General features: G+C 37.4%; 1 protein-coding gene across 4 annotated transcripts in view; it reads right to left on the reverse strand.

Annotated features, from left to right (window-relative positions):
• The window catches only part of TRAK2 (trafficking kinesin protein 2), a 56006-nt gene extending 35718 nt beyond the window's left edge, over positions 1-20288 (reverse strand). For 3 of the 4 annotated variants that reach the window (XM_081052170.1, XM_081052171.1, XM_081052168.1), the window contains exons 1-2: positions 20040-20288; positions 1321-1608 (exon numbers count right to left, since the gene is read on the reverse strand). In XM_081052170.1, coding sequence (XP_080908296.1) covers positions 1321-1411 — 91 coding nt within the window. In that variant the 5' untranslated portion in view covers positions 1412-1608; positions 20040-20288. Of the gene's footprint in view, positions 1-1320; positions 1609-17004; positions 17114-20039 lie in introns of all 4 variants that reach the window. The other variant, XM_081052169.1, reaches the window with a different exon arrangement.
• Positions 20289-20410: the final 122 nt, after the last annotated feature.

A 20410-nucleotide genomic window follows, 5' to 3' on the forward strand; every position in this document is an offset into this window, starting at 1 on the left:
AAAATAAATTGAAATCACAAGGAGGTATCAGTACATACCTACTAGAATGGCTAAAATAAAATAAAATAAAATAAAATAAAATAAAATAAAAAACCACTGACATTACCAAGTAATGATATCGTAGAGTAGTTGCCAGCAAACTAAGGCCGACAGGCCAATTCTAGCCACTGTCTCCATGGTTTTTAAAAATAAAGTTTTATTGGGACACAACAATCACATTTGCTTTTATGTATCATCTATGGCTGCTTTCCCATTACAACAGCTGAGTTGAGTATTTGCAGCTCAGCAATAAAAATGAATGAACTACTGACATATATCACAATGTGGATAAATCTTAAAAAACATTTTCTTGCATAAAAAAGCTAGACACCAAAGACACAGATTAATCTATATGAAATACTAGAACAAGCAGATTTTATCTATTACGACAGAAAGCAGATCAGTGGTTGCCTAGAGCCAGGGGTGAAAGGTGGTGAATTCTGTGTATGAGGGATCTTTGGGGGGATAATAAAAATGCTCTACAACTTGATTGTACTGGTGGTTACATGAGTGTGTATTTGTGAAAACTAAACGTATGCTTAAAATGAGTACATTTTATTGTATCTTTTAAAAACATCTCAATAAAGCTGAATAAAAAAAAATGGGGAAAAAAACCTTAGGTTTAGATGGGTTTCAGAATTTTTTGGAGTTTTAGTTAAGTAGCACTATGCATTTATTGTATGTTACATAACACCCCCAACTGGCTATATAGCAGTGCCCCATCCTTCAGTAACATTAATACATTTTCAGCAAACGTAAATCTTTATCAACTAAGTGAGAAAAGTTTAGAAATAGCTACAAAGGTCAGGTTTTGTGAACGAGTAAGTTTTAGAACCAAAGTTTAGAAAAAACTTTGGGTGTTCAGAGTTTTTCTGATTTGTTGCAAATGAGGGCTTATAGGTCTTCACTTGTGTTTGTATACCCTGCATGTCCTGAGCACCTCTCCTTTGCCAGGTACTGTTGTCTGCTGCTTGCAGGGTATACAAACACAAACAACTCTGTCCTTGCCCTGTGGAGGCAGGAAGACATGTGTGACACTGTTTCTGTTGACCAGGGGCTCACGTAACACAGTGAGTCAGGCACAAGACAAGGAAAAGCACACAAGGCAGAGTTTGATAATGTGATCTAAAGGATGAAGAAATTAATTCAGTCGGTCACTGAGGAGACCAGGCTGGAAAGAGAGGCCAGAGTTCATCATGGCAGTCTTATACACTGGATTAAGGTGTTTTCATTTTATCCTATAAGTAAATAGCACATCAATATTTATTAAACTGGACTCACCAGTGATGCTCTCCGAGTCTGTGTGATTGCTATTCATGAGGTTTTCTTCACCCGTTGGTGATGTAAAAATGGCATTCTGGGATTGATTCATGCAGGATCCTTTCTTGCTTTGGTTGAGGACAGCTTTGGTATAAATTAGAGTGAAGGAAATCCATCAAGCCATTCAATAAAAAAATGGATCTGGTCGTATGGGTAGTTGCTTTTAAACAGATTTTTTTCTGATGAGTCAAATGACATCTGCGGCAACGAGTGTTCTCAGGCGATTATCATACCTTGGACATTCATGACCTAAAACAAAGAGCACATCAGGTGACTATGAAATTCACATGCTCTTTCATAACAGCTGTCCAATTGCCTGCAATGTCTGTCATTAAGAATGTTTTCCTAATGATACATACAACATGGGTAAGTCTCAACATAATTATGCTGGATGAAAGAAGTCAGACAAAAAAAAAGTACATAGTGTATGATTCCATTTATACAAAGTTCTAGAAAATGTAAACTTATCTATAGTGACAGAAAGATCAGTGGCTGCCTAGGGTTGGGGGAGGGATTACCAAAGAGCAGGGGAAACGTTTTGGGGATGACAAATATGTTCATCATTTTGATTGTGGTGATGGTTTCACAAGTGTATAAATATGTCAAAACTTACCAAATTGTACACTTAATTATGTGCAACCTAATGTATGTTAGTCAATAAAGCTGTTGAAAAATATTTTAAAGATAATCGACTATTGAAAGTAAAATAATAAAATATTATGAGGTCTATAACATATGCGAAGTAGAATGTACTACAAAAATAGCACAAAGGCCAGGAGGTGAAAAATGGGAATATACTGTTGTAAAGCTTTTATGTTGCATGACATAGTAAAATAATGCTTGAAGGCAAACTGTGATACCTTGAAGATATATGCTATAAACCCTAAAGCAACCCATAAAATAACACAAGAATTACACATAATAAACCAACAAAGGAGATGAAATAGAATGATACAAAACAGGCTTTCTCAACCCTGGCACTACTGACATTTTGGGTCAGATAACACTTCGTTGTGTGCCCTGTAGGATATTCACTATCTGACTTTTTACAGAAAAAGTTTGCCAGTCCCTGATCTAGCAATAAAATAATTTAGACATCAAATAGCCACCTAACGCAATAATTTCCTAGATCAACTTCTTAAATAGGGATCCCCCTACATTTAGACATGTGTGATTAGATCACAACCTCTAGAAGAATTTCAATAAAATAAAGAAGAGACTTCTACTTTTTACACCTACAACTACATTTAAAGTTATTTTCAATTTCTAAGAAAGCATTTTTTAAAAAAGTAATGTCACAAATTTGCTTGGGAAGAAGGAAAAGGAGAAGGGAGGGAAAAGGGAGGTGGAAGAGGATTAGCAGGGACAGAGTAAAAGCTAAGTGCCTCTCATACTGGTCCAAATTGGTTCTTAAATAGAACTGTGGTTCTTAATCATATTTTAATCAAACCATTGTGAAAATTTAATAACATTGGGACCTTCTGCTTGACTGCTACACACCAGCTGATTTAATCTTATATTTACATTACCATTATTTTTATTATTATTATTTAATACATATATCACACAGGAACACACAAAACTATATATCATTTTCAACTATGGACTCCAGATCTTTGCTCTAGAGAACTGCTTCTTAATCAGTTCTGGAGGTTATGTTAATGGTTTGGTCTTAAGTCTTGCACACAAGAAGAGAGAAAACCAAGTTGACACAGAACTAAGACCTTTCCAGAGGTATGCAGGAAGAATCTAGACCTTCAGGGCAAGCCGAGAACCTGCCTAACCTGCAGACTGTGCACCATATCAGGGATGATCTGGAAATGGTATGCTCTTCCTGGTGACTCTTCAGAACTAAACAAACCCTTTGGATATGCCCTGGTTCAGATCTGAGCTCCTCAGAAGGTTAGTTTGGGACAGCAACGGTGGGTACAGAACAATGTCTGCACCTTGGCATTAGGCAAGCCTGAATTTTCATCTTATTTACTGGTTTCTTGACTCTGAGCACATTATTGAACAGTTCTTAATTATCAAGGTAGGAGTTATAATTAACTACTCGTTATAGAGAGGGTTGTGTGCCAGGATTAAATAAAAAAATAGAAATTGCTAGCCTGGTACCTGACATACAGTAGACACTAAAATGCTCGTTTCCTTCAGCTTTCCCCCTTTGCTTGGGCCTGAAGAAAAGATGATGTCTTCTGCCTCATATTTCTTAAGTTTCTGGCTCAACAGCCAACTCTGAGCAGAGAATGGCTACCCTGTTTGAGTATAGAATAGATGTTGCCTAAAGATTACTTCTGAATAATCTTCATGTAGAAAGAGATAAGAACTGAGAAACTGCTTCTGGCAATAAAGAGACAAGTGCCATAAGCAGGACTACTGAGGGAGATTACTATTGGAGCTCATTTCTTCATGAATTCTGGGGAAGGGCTGTTTATAATAAAAACTCTTAACTATAACTAGTACTTTTATCCACAGCATAGTGGCTGTATTAGTTTCCTGCTACTGCTGCAGCAAACTACCACAAATTTAGTGGCTTAAAACACCACCAATTTATTATCTCACAGTTCTGGATGTCAAGGGAGGAAATGCTCTCAATGGACCCAAACCGAGGTGTTGGCAGGGCTGTGCTTCCTCTGGAGGCTCCAGGGGAGAATCCATTTCCTGTCTTTTCCAGCTTCTAGAGCTACAGCCCAGGTTGAGGGCCGCTTCCTCCATCTCCAAAGCCAGCAGCACAGCCTCTTCAAATCTCTCTTTCTGCTTCTATGTCACATCACTTTAGGCCAAATCTCCTTCTACCTCCCTCTTACAAGGAAACCTGTGATTACATTTAAGGCTCAAATGCGATAATCCAGAATATTCTCCATATCTCAAAATCCTTAATTTAGTCTCTTCTGCAAAATCCCTTTTGCCATGTAAGATAATATTCACAGGTTCCAGGGATTAGGATCTGGGTACATTTGAGGGCCATTATTCAGCCTGCCACAGTGGAAAATAATACGGATTCTGGAGCTAGACTGATGATATTTGAACTCAAACTCCACCACTTACTAGTTGTATGACCTTGGACAAATGGCTTAACCCTGTTTTTTCATCTGTAAAATGGGCCTAATGACAAAGTCTACTCCATGGGATTGCTATGGGGATTAAGTGAGTTATGAGAAGAAAACAGTAGCACCTACCTCAGAAGGTCCCTGGGGGAATTACATGAGTTAATACCCATAAAGCTCTTAAAACAAGGCCTTACAATACAGTAAATGCTATGCAAATATCAGTTATTATTATATCATCACCAAATAGTACTATTACCATTATTATTATTGTCATTGTACCTTCCACAAAGTTGAGCAAAATGTAAACCCTATTCTTGACTGCTTAATGGAATCTCCTCTCAACATAAGTCACATTTACTTTCTGGCCTCTGACAAGTGATATTAGTTTAGCGTCGTTAATCATTTTCTTTCTACCTCTCTGATGTAGGATGAAAGAGAAAGCTTGCAGAATCAGAATCCTAAATGTAGTAGAAAGTACTCTTTGGCGAGCACAAACAACACATTGTCAGTGCCTTTCCTAGTTTGTACCCACATATTCTTAGCACTTCCTTGAGTATCATCTACTTTTCTATGCTGGATCTCTATTCACTCTTTTTAGGAACAACTTTGCGGCTTTTCTTTATAAAACAATCAACCAAGCATGCATTATTAACAAGAAGCCAGCCTTTGTAATTCATGCACATCCAGGAAAAAATAAAGCAAAATAGCTAAGTGACATTTTCATAATGATGAGACTTAAAAAGAACCACCAAACATTCCATTGATATAAATACTGCTGGCAGAAAACAACATGGTTTATGACTTAGTTTAGCCTAGCCATGGAAATTAATGGTCAACAGTGAGTGCCTAAATATAGGCCCTGGGCCTTAAAAAAATCTTGCTACTTCCTTAAAACAGGATACTCTGGCCAAAACAGTCTCATAGAAAAGGCTGGAACAATTCAGGGACACTTCATTTTGACAGGCATGCAGAGGCATAATTACAGTAAATGTAATGATTGAATGAAACGTTTAAGTTGGAAATATATTTTAAAATTTTCTCAGACTTTGGGAATTAATTTAAAATACATGTTGACTACAGATCTGCATGCTGAAGAAGGAACAGTGCCAATCATGAGCTCCACCAGCAACTCTTTACAAAGGCAGTGGCAGCCCTAATCCAGACAAAAGATAAATGGTGTGATTTAAAACACAAAAGTACCATGTCCCTACATGAAATAATAGAGCCTGACAGAGATTTACCAATTTTAAGGCATCTAGCTACATCAAAGATAAGATTTACAAAAAAGAAAACACAATAAGTTTAAAATGAGATATTGAACCACAAAAGACTATTTGATGGCTTCAGTGTTAAGAGCTGAGAAAAACAAGGGGTGGTGGTGGTGGCATCACCACCAAAATCCAACCCGGACAGTGAGCAGGTGACCTGACGAAAGAAGAGACCCCACACCGACACCGAGAGCAGCACACTCATGTGCCACAGTGTATTACACGGGCTGTATTCAGCACAGCTATTGTACCAGCAATTGTAAGGTTCACCCCGAGGAAATAGGATTTGTGCTCAGCAAATATTTGGGCCTCTTTTTCAGTGCCATTCAATGTAAAGATCAGTAAGGTTTTCAGAATATGAACTATATGGAGGCAATTCTACTTTCAAACAGGTTGGACTCCAAAAGGCAGTTAAATCCATTCGTTTAAAAGTCCAAAACCATGAGTGAGATTTAGGCTTATAGCATCCGCATTTCCTCTTAGCTGATATATTTTGGATATTTTTTAAAAACTGCCCTGTTTTATTTACTATGAACATTTGCTGAGGTGGGCAACCCCTCCCTGACACAATCTCTATCAACAGAAGGGAGGGAACCTCTGGCAGCTAAGGAATCCACACCAGAGCTTACCTGCAGATTAGAAAGGCCTTGAACCCACGGTGCCATCTGCGGATTTTGATAAATTTCCACAGCTGCACTTTCATTCACCATGTTTAGCCTTTAAGTTCTTAAACTCCTAACTTGAACCTGAATTAACCTTTTTTTTATTTTATTTTTTATTTATTTATTAGTTTCAGGTATACAAGACAAGGTAATACTTAGACGTTCATCATTTATATCCCTCACACTGTGAACCCCCCTCCCCCCATCCACTATCCCTCCGACCTCACACTGAACCATCACATTATATATATAAAATTATAGTTGGCATTCATTAATGTTTAGCTTCTGGTGTACAATGCCATGATCAGGTATCCACAGTATCCCTGAGGTGAACCTGAATTAACCTTTGACTAAATAGGTATCCCACTCTAACAATGATCCTCTGCCATTCACATTTCTTCACCTTTGGCTCACTCCTAATCAATCTTATTGTCCAATCATTGTTTTAATATGTGTAATTTTCTTACTTTCAATGTTTTACACTATCTCTACTTTTGTAGAAATCAATTTGTCATAGCACTGCTTTTAGGGACAAAATGAGGTTCCTAATATTTGTAAAATACCTCAAAACTATACCCATATAAACCAAACATGCTATCAATAACAGTAATGGCTGAGTTAAAAGTGACCATCTGGCGATGATCAGCAGAGCTGAATGCCTTAGTCTGTGGCATACTTTGTCCTTATCCAGAGAGTTCACAAATTACAAGCTTTAAGCAGATGAGTGTGTGTCTCAAAACGGGTAACAAAGTACATCTACCACGCAACGTGAAGTCTTTTTGTCCTATACACAGAGGGTGCCAAAAAATGTATATACATTTTAAGAAAGGAAAAAACTATATCAAAATTGCAATACTCGATATATACTGGTAACAACAGATGAATCCAAGTCACACGTACATTTTTTTGGCACCCCCGGTATTTGGAGATGTAATTGTAAATGTTTGCATCCGGCATCTGGTTTCAAGTCAAATATTAAAGAAGGTTTAAAGCAAATTTTAGCCTGATGTCTTGTTTGCAAAGATAAAGAATTTACGTTTTTTGAAGTAATCTAGCCCAAACTACTGAAGTGTAAAGAGATACTGTTTCTCTCTACTTTCCTCAACAAATAGTGAGTGGGTGGGTGCTAACGGTACTACTATCTGTGATTCATCGGGGTCTTGAGATCACTAAAAACTAAAACCACTACAGAAACAGAAACACTGAAGAGGTTTTCTAGGCAAGGAACCACTTGTGAGTCAATGATTAATTTTACAGAAAAGCAGTTACATTATATAACTGCGGTTTCATATTCCGTATTTTTACCTTTTATAAGATTAAGCAAATAATCCAAAAGCAAAAGGATATTAGGACGTTTTCCACAAAAGGAAGGTCTAGTCATTATCAGAAGCCATGCCGTACCATATTTCACATCTACCCCCTCGTCAAAGTACGACGACAGTCACCGAAACATGAGTCCCATCATGAGGAAAATATTAATTCACGCATTCATCTCTTTAAGAAGTTAGGGAAGCAGGATTTAACATAAAATATTACAAGAAAATATTTTATGGTGCTTAAATAATAAAATTTTACCTATCTGAAAAATTCACATATCCCGTGTGCTGGAGTACCTACCATGGCACGTACTAAACGTTATCATTATCTTTAGATTTTATTTTAAAATTCTTAGAATTATAATGCTAAACATGTTAATAGATGTGTTTCCCTTTCACATTTGGCCTTATGAGTTACACATATTGGTATTTTCCATATTCCCTAGTTAGTGATATTAAAAACTGAGAAATCTATACTTGGTCAACATAATCCCTCTGTGCCTCAGTTTCCTTATTTATAAAATGGGGGCAATAATCATACCTATTTTATAGGGTTGGTATGTGGATTAAATCAGTTAATATTTATAAAGCATATATAACAGTACTTGGTACCCAGTAAGTATTATTTATGCATTAAACATAATTTAAAAGTTAAATAGATAAGAAGAAAGAATTATAAATTACAAACAATACCATTTTATGGACCTGGGACATAAATAATACTTGATTAAGATCAGTTCCTACCCGTCCACATTGTTATCAGCTCTAGCTCTAAAAAAGCACGTGCTCTTATAAAAAGCCTGGATGGCTATATGTCTCTTCGGTAGCTGTCACTTAGCAATAATTCAGGAATTCTAGGTAATCCTTTCTTGTCACTAACTACTGGTCTTAGAGAAACTCATAAAAATTTCCCCAAACAAAAAGCCCATGGTGGGAATGCAGACTAGTGCAGCCATTCAGAGAAACCGTCAGAAACCATATGGTTAAATTAAGTACATATGTACCCTAACACCGAGCAATTCTGCTCTTGGGTATATGTATCCCAAAGAAATTCTACATCAGTCCGTAAAGCGACATGCCTAACATTATCTCTTGCATCGCTGTTTGTGATAGTGAGGGCCTACTCCCTGGAAAGTGAGTAAATAGGTATGTGGATACATGCCACAGAGCAACTTACGTAGCACTAGAAATACAGTACTAAGTGAATAAAACAAGAAGCAAAATGAGAGAGCTACCACAATGCCATTTACATAAATTATTCTTTTCTGCATTATACTTATAAACACATTAAAATGCTTGCCTTGCGGGGAAGAAAGTGAGGGGAGTTTGGAGCAAAGTATGGGGATGAAAGGAAAATTTTAAAAACCTATGGAAATCCTACTGTTCTTTTAGCAGACTACTTATCATATATTATTATTGCATTTCTTCAATCCTTAAAATCTGAACACCTGCCTGAGCACGGAAAGATTTGTGGGAACAGTCTATGCACAAGCAATCTCTGCAATGCAAACTATGTGGACACAGTTTCTAACAATTTCTTAAAAGGCCATGTTGCTTTTATATTTATATTACTGCCTAGCTGCTCTAAAACAGTGTAGATTTCAACAAAGGAAATGGTACAAAACAAAAAAACAAGTGAGATGAAGACTCGATGTTGACCTTTTCAGTTATTTGGCTATCTGTTAAAAACTTTGAAGAAAAAAATGTTTAAGTTCAAAGATGACAAGAGTTTAAAAGTGGTGCATAATAAACCATATTCCTTAAATAAACAAACCTATTTCTCATCTGATGACAATCAGCCAAAGCTACACTAGAAATTTCCACTAAATTTCTCTCTCTTTAAAACAAGCAAATACAACACATATGAGCACTTGTACATCTTTATTTATCATTATAAAGTATTATGTTCATTCAAAAAAATGCAGGAAGTAGATAAATGTGAAGAATCAAATGAAAGCTACTTTACCAGCTCTCACTGGGAGATAGAATGTAAACAGGCTGTTTACGTAGAAGCCTATTCATTCCTTTCCAAGTCAACTTATCATTATACGCCATCATTTTAACATAATTAATTTCTGAATTACACAATATTCAGAATATACAATTATACAATCACTGACAGCTTACATCAGTGACTTTCCAACAATGAACAAACAGGTTATTCATCCACTTTAAAATTCAAAAATTCATAACAAGTGTCAGCAAACTTTTTTGTAAAAAGCTGGGAAGTATTTTAGGCTTTACAGCCATGTGAGGCTTCTGTTGTCATTTATTTAGTTATTTATTAATCATCTAAAAAATGAAAAAACCACTCATAGCTTATAAAATTGGCTGGATTTGGCCCATGGGAGGTCAGTTTGCTGACCTCCGTTCTGTACCTTAAATCATGGTATTTCTGCACTACAGAATAAAAGACACCAAACTCATAGAAAATGCAACAAATAGCCAAATAAGAAATATTGACATCATCTTTTCACAACTCTGTTTCTAAAGGAATTTCATCTTTTGCTTGATGCCCCAGAGTGACAATGAGTATCAAAGGAGATAGTAGATATTTAAAAATCCTTAAAATAGCACTGACTACTATTTATACATCCCTAGTTTGTTATACCAGTTCCCATCACCAATTATTTTTCAAACTCATTTCTATAAAAGATCATGATTGGCTTAGAAATATGAAAAACAAAGCATATTATTATTTGGCAGTCAAAATAATTTAGTGATGTCATACAGCAATTTAGTCAAAGGAAATAGGAAATAGCTCAAAAATACTAAATGTAGATCTCAAAAGGGTAGACTTCAGCGTCACAGTCACAGAATAGCCTTGATTTATTTCTCTAAGAGAAAAAGCAACTTGATACTTAAACTCCCTATCTAAAACTCTGTATCCTTTTAAGAGAACATTATCTTCTCTGTACCATCTGGCAAAAGCACTACACAATGCTATATAATATATTCAATACTAAAATTGCAAAAGCTTTGTCAAGATAGGGTTTTCTTGAAACTTCCAAAGAATGAAGACTGAGTTTAGTACGAACTATTTATATACATGAAAGTTTGATAAATGGAGAAAATAAGAGTTACTTGAAGGGTTATTATGATCAAGTTATATCTAATAAGGTACACATTTCATCATCATAACATAGGCCAGCAGAGCTCATCTGAGGAAAGAAATGCTTTCTGTTTGGGAAAATACACGGAAAAGCTACTTCTAGTGGAAGGTGAGGCCTTACAACATTAAAAGGAAGGCTAAGATCCTCTGCAAAAGACTGGGGGAAAAATTGTTCGTTTTTATTCTTTCTCTGGAGAGGGAGAGAGAAGAAAAGGGACAGAACTCCCATCCAGATGGCAGTAGCTCAGAGGCCACAAGAACACCAAGAATTTACAGAAATCTTAGGGAGGGTTCTGGCTTCCCTATAACAAGAAATTGAAGGTAAAGCCAACTATTTAGTTCTTAATGTCCAAACACTCAGCTGACATTTTGACTTATAGACACATTAAAATATTTGTTCACAAGAGCAGCTGCTGTCAAGAATTTATATTCCAGGATATTAATAAAATCATCATAGCTATTATCTTTTAAAATCTTTTTTTTTCTTTTAAACACAGAAAATTATGTCCTTTTGAATGAAGTACTGGTTAAAAAAGGGAAAAAACAATTATATGTCATCAAAAATGAGTAATGCAGAGTAAATGGCATTGTGGATTTCCTGTTCTCTTAACCAAAATGGGAGAAATGTCTTGAGCAGAACCATTTTATGCAACAGATTCTGTTGAGTACTAAAATATGCACATACTATATTTCTAGAAACAAATCAATCTTTCCCCACCAAACCAGAAAGCAATTCTTTTTTTCAATGTCAACTGGCAAAATTTAGGTAGTGGATTAAATCAAGAGACACCATGACCTGAAAAGCTACAAACACTTCACAAAAGATTAAGAAATAAACTGAACAGATATAATCATGCTGGCAGACTTAAGAGTATTACTGTTTAATCTGCTCTTCAGGACTTACCTTCAAATCAACTAGCTAAGAAGACCTCTTGAAGCAGCACTTTCACATAGTAGTAATTACAAATTTTAAAAACAGAAATAATTCAGGGACAGGTAGAAAATTTGTGTCATTTCTTTGTGTCCCTTCTCACAATCAAATGTAAATGCTTTTGGTGAGTTAAGATGATCTTAAATCTTTCAGTTTATATTAAACTTATAATACTTAAAGTCTTCAGTAGTAGAAGTTTCCAAAAGGTGCCAAAAGAAAAATGCAGGGAATATATAGGTTCTCAGATCAACAAAGTAATCAGTGGCATCAGGACCTGCAATCTCCTATTACCAGGAACAGGGTGTAACTTGAAATGGGGGGTGAGTGATGGTCAGAACAGAATATTTATTATGTAAACATACTTATAAACATAGTTAATTCCACAATGATTCTAGAATTGCACATATCTAAGCTATATAACCATTTTAGTAATGGAATTCTACTAGGCAAGAAACATTAAAATTCTATCCTGGATGACACATAAGACTCATTTTCCAAACCAGTTGTGACAATAAAGTCCACGACTTCAAGACGAGGTTACCTTTTGAAGCAGCACTGACACGTAATGAATGATTTTGATTTGCCAATGAAATTCAGGAACCAAATAAGAACAGATAAATGTTTAAAGGTATGGCTGTTGGCTACCTGCAACTCAGGGGGTAATTAGATTCTCAATGAGCTTGGCAGGTACAGTCACTAGAGAAAACTGGCTGAGAAACTTAGGAACTTAGGCTGAGAAAACTTAGGAACCCTTTTCTTCCACCTGCCTTTAATAGCTAGTATCCCCAGTTCTTTAGGATTTTATCATGGGCCCTCTCTTTTTTCTCCTCAGAAATCTGATCTACTTCAAAAACCTTAATTTCCAATTATATGATAATTATTTCCCAAGTCTCTATCTTGAGCCTAAATTGGCATTTCTTGACTTTGAACTGGAACTCTCAATGTCAACTTACAGTTAATACGATAAATTTGCCAGATTCTAAACTGAACTCATTATCCTTCTCCCAAGAAAAAAATCTGTTTTTTCTTGCTTTACAAGTTAACATTATCAAGTCACCTGATCAGCAGAGCCACAAATCTAAGAGCCATCTTTCTCCTCCTCAATCTCTGCTTTCCATGTAGTTACCAGTTCCTGTCAATTTATTCTCCAAGCCTATTGTGATGGGCTTTTCTTTTTCTTTTTTAATTTATTGGGGTGACAATTGTTAGTAAAATTACATAGATTTCAGGTGTACAATTCAGTTACATCATCTATAAATCCCATTGTGTGTTCACCACCCAGAGTCAGTTCTCCTTCCATCACCATGTATTTGATCCCCTTTACCCTCATCTCCCACCCCACGTGATGGGCTTTTCAAGCCCTTTTGTCTGTCTGCCCCTGGCTACTGCCACCTGGCCCTCCAGCTTCAGCCCTCTCTACTCAGAGCTTGTGTGGCTCTTGGAATGCATACTGCTACTCAGCCCATCCCTCCCCATTCCCTTAGCACACTGGTCCTTATGCTTCAAATGTCCTCCACCTCTAAAAGCAATGCAGACACACACAAAAAACTGGCAACTTGGTTTCTCATGCAGATTCTCCTATAAAGGAAAAATATACTAACTATGGGCACCAAAGTTCCGCCGTATATTAAGAGCACTCTGGCCTATTTATCTTTCTTTAGCGAGTTTCCTTAGTGTATTTCCTCCTCCAGTCCTGGTCTACTCTGAGTACACTGAGACAACTTCAGTTTCTAGACCTGAACAATTAAAAAGACATCACCGCCCTATGAGACTTTTCCTGAGCAGAAACGAACTCGTTTGACTGAAAGCAAAAACCAAAACCTCTTTGTTAAATTCATGACTTTACTGTAAATATACCAAATGAAACTAGCACTACGGAAGTTTTCTAAGATCAGCTTATAATGGTAAACAATTGATAATAAAGACAAAAGAACTCTATTTCAAATGGAAAATACATGATAAAGAAATAATAGTCAATTCTGTACGAAATTCAGTTTTCCTAATAATAACCAACACAGATGGAGCACTTACTACGTGCTAGGCATTGGGTTAAATACTTTATGCATTGGGTTAAACACTTTATCTCCTTTAGTCCTCACAACAAATAATGCCATGATGTGGATATTATTGCCATGGCTTTATAGACAGGGAAAATGGAAGCTTAGAGGTAAATTAACTTACCCAAGCTAGGAAGAGCTCAGAATCAAACCCAAGACTGTGTTCTTCCAAAGCTGGGGCCTCTAACCTCTGAGCTCTCCCGGCAAGAGCCTGGGAGGATGGGAGACTGGGAATGTGTGTAGTTTGAAAAAGCCTCAGAGATAATGCTAAAACAACCCTGCCTCTCCACTCCTTTATAAAAAACACATCTGATTACTGAAAAAGGAAAAAAAAAAAGTAGGCAAGTGACCCAGTATGTTCTTATGTGATTTATATTTGCTTTTAGAAATGAGTCATTTGATCCCAAACTTGGTTCTACTTACAATGAAGCAGAATGATCTGTGATTTACGTATATTATGTTTCTTTAATAAGTAAGACAACTCCAAATTTGAGTTTGATTTTGCCTTTAGACGGGTTACTCTTCAGTATCAAGAAAATAATACAGATGTATTACTGTAAACTGGGAATAATTCTGTTACTTGTTCTAAGTTGCTAAAAATTAGTGGATTATAGATCAAAATACATAAATCCTTATTCCAATAAATTAAGTCAACCTATATCGTGCAAAGGGCACGCATTGAATAAATATGTTAGATGAATGAATCAATCTATACTCAAGTTACACTTTTCAATCCGTAGCAGGGAGAAAAATGGAACTGCACAGGAAACACACAACTGTTAGAGCCTTTGAATATTGAAGGCTTTCTCAGCCCAGTTTACAAAAGCCTACATAGGTCCCTCAGGGTTTTCAGTAAGAGATGTGAGTGTACCTGTAGGGCTGTATCATTCAAGCCCATCAGTGACACTGAAGTTGCAAACATTCCCTAGAGAGGTGTCTGAGAACACTGTGGCAAAACCCACAAAATCTTCAATACTTTTCTCCCCCCACCCCCGTGTTTTCTTATTTTACAAACTTTGGTAGTAAGATGTTTCCCCCTAAAGTTAAGGCATGGTAATGGGGAAAGTCCAACAAACTGCTATTGGAAGGCAGGGGGTGGGGTGGGGTGAGGGAGTCCTTAGATAGAATAGACTGAAAGAATTTGATGACTCAGGATCATGGCTATGACTCAGCAATTACTATATTATAATATAGTGACCACACTGATATCCTCCAGGATTCTAGGCTTTAAAGAGCTTTCTCCCTACACTAAATGGTCTCAAACTGCTAATTTTTTTTGTTGTTGAGATTTTAAGTCCACTTCTAATGTTGTTTTCTGCCTCATTGTGAGGCTATCAACCATTACGTTTTACTGTTGCCAGTGTGCCTCTCCCCTTTCTAAACTGCTGTTGGCTGAGGAACCAGATAACCTGGTTATCAGAGAACCCAGAAGGTGGCTGCTTGAGCCTGAATCTTAGGACCTGTTTTTCGGCCCTTGGCTGGTTCCTCAAGTACCTCTTTCTTTCATGCCCCTAAACACGAGGGATTTAGTTGGCTTGCTTTTCTTCTTTTGGCACTGTCGCTAAGTGCTTTTCTCACCTGGTGTTCTTTTCCCTAGGCTGATTATGAATACACTGTCCTTTTTTTATTGCCTCTCAAGAAAAGCATAAGTCTACCTCTTTTGCAAGAATTTGTTAATGGCTATAGAGAAATATGGAGTGGATTACAAACATGGAAAAAATGTTTAGAAAAACTTAAAATTTTTCATTGTGACATTGCCCCTTAATCAGGGTTTAATGACTCCCCTCTTGAATGCTCCCGGAAGACTATGTGCTCACTTTCTTCCTCACTACACTGTGAGCTCCTTGAATGACGGTATCTTATGTCGTATGTCCCAAACCTAAAAGCAACGGATATGTAGTAGGCTTGCGATACATACCTAATTATAAGCTTAATGATTAAAAATGTCAATACACTGAATAATAGTGGCAATTTAATGAACAAAATTGATTATTAATACATGTCAGTCCAACATTAACTAAATGAATTGCCTTGAAAAACAAAATCAAGCTAAGATTGAACATTTGAAGAATACATATTTGCCTTATGAAAAACTCTATGTAAGAGTTTGCTGTTAAAATGTTGATTTATCATTTTTATAGCAAATAACAGAGTACCCACTTTTCTTGTAAAAACTAAAAAGAACTGGTTATCAATTTCATAGGAAAGCTAAAACTGAATTTTTGGCTCACTGCTTAGTTTTACCATGTTTTCCACTAAGAGCATGTGCAGCTGTTTATGAAATGCATTTAAAATAAGCCCCACATCAAATGGAAATGATCAAATATTTACTTTAAAATTATCACAATTGCTAATATAAGTCTCATTTGTAGCCTTTTGATTTTGTGACTAAAAATAAAACAAAGGAAAATTCAGTGGTTTATGGTAGCACTAGCTAAAAAGATGACAATGTTTAGGGGGAAAAAATTTTTTAAGTTGTTAAATTACGTGCTTTAGGAACAGCAGTACCATCTCAGAGACATTTTAGTTGGTTTCCAGTCTCCTCCTCCTCTTCCTTTCTTCCTTCAGACAGAGAGTGCTCTTTCTTAACCAACAAACTTCCCTTTGTTTTGATTTATACCACTGGTCTGAACAACCCCAAAGCACCAACATAACAAGCCTATGACTGAAAGCAGTAAGAGCAGAAAGCAGAACTTTGGCACTTGGATCTCAAATATGTATTTACCATACATATGCTGACTTTTTGAGAAGTCCATTTTCTAAGTCGACATGCATTTTACATATAAAGATATATATTTTCAGGAGAACTTCAGGTTAAGTTCTCCTGAAAATCAGGTCACAAAACCATGTGAATGGGGCTGCTGCAAATTCGATCATTAATTTGGGCATTTCACCATAGGCATGCCCTCCATTATCCTGGTAAATGTCCTATTTTGAGACAATTCCATACCACTTTTCTCACTCACCTCTGAACCTGTTTCTCTTACTCTCATTCCTCCCACCAATAAATCCACATAATCTATAGCTAGCTGTCTCTCCAAACTCTGAGAATTAAGTACAATCAATCTCAATCATGCATTTGCACACTTATTGATGGGAGAGTAACTTAGCAATCCTCTTACAAGAGGAACTGTGTGTCTGGAAGGCAGAAGGAGGAGAGAACCTTATTTTTCATCATACACCTTTCAATTTTTCTACCATGTGTATATGTCCACACAGTTCAAAAATAATGAAATACATGTTACTTACAAGTTTCTATTCCTGCCTTCTCTAAACTTTGCTCCACTGGTAATTCCTATCCCATACGAGCTTCACCCTCTTCCACGGCCTATTATCATGTTCCAAGTCTTCCATCTTACTAAAAACAGATAAAACGAAATTTAAAAAATTTCCTTTCCCCAAGAAGTGTCTCCCCTTTAGCTAATGTCCTTTGTCCTCAGCCAAGCTTCTTTAAAGAGTATTTACTGTCATTCTCTTTTCCCCATTTCTCACTCATACCTCAACCCCACTACAATCTGATTTCTCTTGAAATCACTTTTCCTTCAGTCCCTGCTAACCAATCTCATCATCCCTTCTTAGTTGTTATGTTATCTCTGCTTCAATATTGTTGACTGCTCCCTACTTCAACTCTCCTCTTGTGGCTCTTCTGGAGCCTCCATTTTACAATGAGTGTTTTCTCAAATCCCTTTCCTTACTGGATCCCTGTGCTCCTTAACCTTGATCCTTAAATGTTGGTGTTTCCCAGAGTTCCAACTGGGACCAAATTCTTTATTACTGCTGCTTTTCATTTACGTTTCTGCAACACAACCACTACCAGAGATTAAACCACTTCTTCAGTGTTAATAACTCTCAGTCTGGCTCTTCAGACCAGACTTCTTGAGCTCTACTCAAATTTCTCAGAGGCTGGTTATGAGCCCCTAAATTTATCCATTGAACAGTAAATGCCTCCTTTCTGTCACCTTGCCACATCCAATCCATTATCAAATCCTCTGTGTAGTTTGATATCAATATATATCTCAAATTTACCCACTTCTCTTCATCTCCTCTTCTATCATCCTAATTCAAGCGATCATCATCTCTTAGACTCTGAATCAACCTCCTAACAGGACTCCATGTCAATTTTTTATTCCTCTCTATTCTCCATAGGTAACAAGAATGTTTTTAAAACTAAACTTTAAAAAAAAAAGTCAAGCGTTCCCATAACACCTAGAATAAAATCCACACTTCAGTCTACATGGCCTGGCCCAGTCTGGTCCCTGACTACTTGTCCCTCATCTTGCACCACTCTCCTCCTTGCTCATACTGAGCCACAGAGACACAGACCTTTTGTCATTTATTTTCACTTCCTCATCACACTCTCTCCTATCTCTGGGCCTTTGTAAGTGTTCACTGTACCTGGAATACTCTTCCCTCTTGTTCTTTAGCAAATGTTTCCTATTATTACATGAACACTGCAGATCTGAACAAATAAGACTGGAAATCGTGAATAATTTAGTTCCTTCAATTACTAAGTCATTTTAAATGTATTACTTTAATGCTTCAGATTTCTTACCAACTGTAAATAGGATGGTAACTAAAGAGGTTCAAAAATTGGTAAAGATGATATAAAGAGCTCAAAATAAACATGAAATAATATATTATTATCGGTCTCATTCCTTATATTGGTATTTAACATATGTTGGGTATTGAAGTATAATTTTTAAGAAACAAGTTTTTCGACTCTTGTGATTATAGATGTTAACCATTTTCAGTGGAGAACACGCCTTGGCTCATATTTTCAACTGTAGATTGACCAAATCTGAATCAGAAAGGACTTCTGAGATGAAATCCAATCCTATCATGTCTTACATTTATAATTAGTAAAATGAGGTGGATTTGGAATGGGCTTCTAGGTTCTTAACAAGCTGCTCTCTGGAGGACAGGAATTGCAACCTGAGAAGAACTTGTTCAAAAAGTACTAAAGCAGGGGTTCAGACTTATTCCAGATGCCCAAGGTGTGCAGGAACCAGTATTAGGGAATAACACTGGAAAATACTGTTTAATCATCCAATCTTTAATCTTTCTGAAGTAGCTACAGGTTACCTGACCTGCAACTTTGAAGCAAAGCAAATCTAGGTTTGAATCTTCACTTAATGTCTTTGAACTTCAGATTAGTGCAAAAGGGTTATTATAGAGATTGAGTGAATGTATGTAGAGCTCATAAATGAGATGCCTGGCTGATTGAAAGTACTCAAATATTTGTTCTTTTTGACTCCTTCCCTCATATGAATAAAAACCTGTAAAATAACAAAAGAGTTTTTCATAGTGTGCACTTGCTGAATGTCTGAGACTTGTTGAACATTACTTAATTTTAAAAATAGAAAGCTGGAAGAATGCTGAGATGATAAAGTGTATTCATGTCTGCCCTTTCTCACCACCAAATGTCCTTCACAATTTGTTCTGAAATGTCACGTCAGTCACCACCAGTAACATGCTATTTGGAGATCACTGTAGCACAGACATCCAATTCTACAGCAAAGATTTGAAGGTCGGGAAAAACTTACTGAAACAGATTTGTTTTTTTTAATAGAAAAGTCCATTTCATTTTATTCCTATGGTCCACTCTAGCCTGATGAATTTCCAGTGAAAAATTACTGGGTTTTGTTTTTTGTTTTATTTTTCCGGATGCATACACTGCAGGTTTAAATAAAAGGTTTGTGGGCAAGTAACTGAGTTCAGCACTACCATTATGACCCTGAAATCTTTTAAGTTTTCGAGAGATTATCTTTATGCTGGCACTAAAAATAAAATGGACGTCTGCCAATACCCATTATTTACGCTTGAGATTAAAGTCAACCATTTCTTTTACAAGACGTGTGGTGTCTGGCTCAAATCCAATTGCAAGAAGAACCCAATTCAATTCAAGAGCTCTTTCCAATACCGTCTCCTCTCGCTCACATGACAGATGGCGACCGAGGCTTAAGGTTTAACAGCCAAACACTAAAGCTGCTCATCGCTCAAGGATGGGGCTCTCAGTGGATACTGTCCTGCAGAATGAGATGCTGCCAATCCTCAGAGGCAACAGCCCAGCGACCATCACTCCGCACTCACACTTGGGAAACAACCCACTTCCCCCCGCGGGGCGGGGATCCGGCGAGGACCAACACCTCCCGTACCCAGCCTTTGACTCCAGTGTCCGCGCGTGACCTCCGAGGACCGGGAGGAGTGCGGGGCAGGGAGGCTCCTCTGCCTTCAGGGAAAGTTGGCAAGGGCAAGTTAGGGTCGTACACAGGAAGGTTACTCACAAGAATGGCTCGGAGTCCTTCCTCCGCCCGCACTCCTCAGGGAGAAGCTTCTAAAGCGGCGGCAGCCTGAGAGCAGCAGCCGAACGGCCGCCGCCGCTTGTAACCTCCCGGGCGTGGCAGGGATGGGCGGGCGATTTCACATCATTACTCGGCGACTTCAGTTTTACAGCGACGCCGGGTCGATGGCAGTCCCCAAGCAATTGGGGAAAAGCAAAGGAGACCCACTTTCCCAGCAGCCTCTACGGCTCCGGCGCACGACCTGCTGGGAATTGTAGTTTCCTGTCGGCCCCGCCCCCTCACCCTCCGTAGTTGTTTAGTCTCTGCCCAGTCCCCACGATCAAAGGCCCCGCCCCCTAGCTGCCTGGCCCTGG

The sequence above is a fragment of the Rhinolophus hipposideros genome, assembly GCF_964194185.1.
Source record: "Rhinolophus hipposideros genome assembly, chromosome: 6".
NCBI classification, from domain to species: Eukaryota; Metazoa; Chordata; class Mammalia; order Chiroptera; family Rhinolophidae; genus Rhinolophus; species Rhinolophus hipposideros.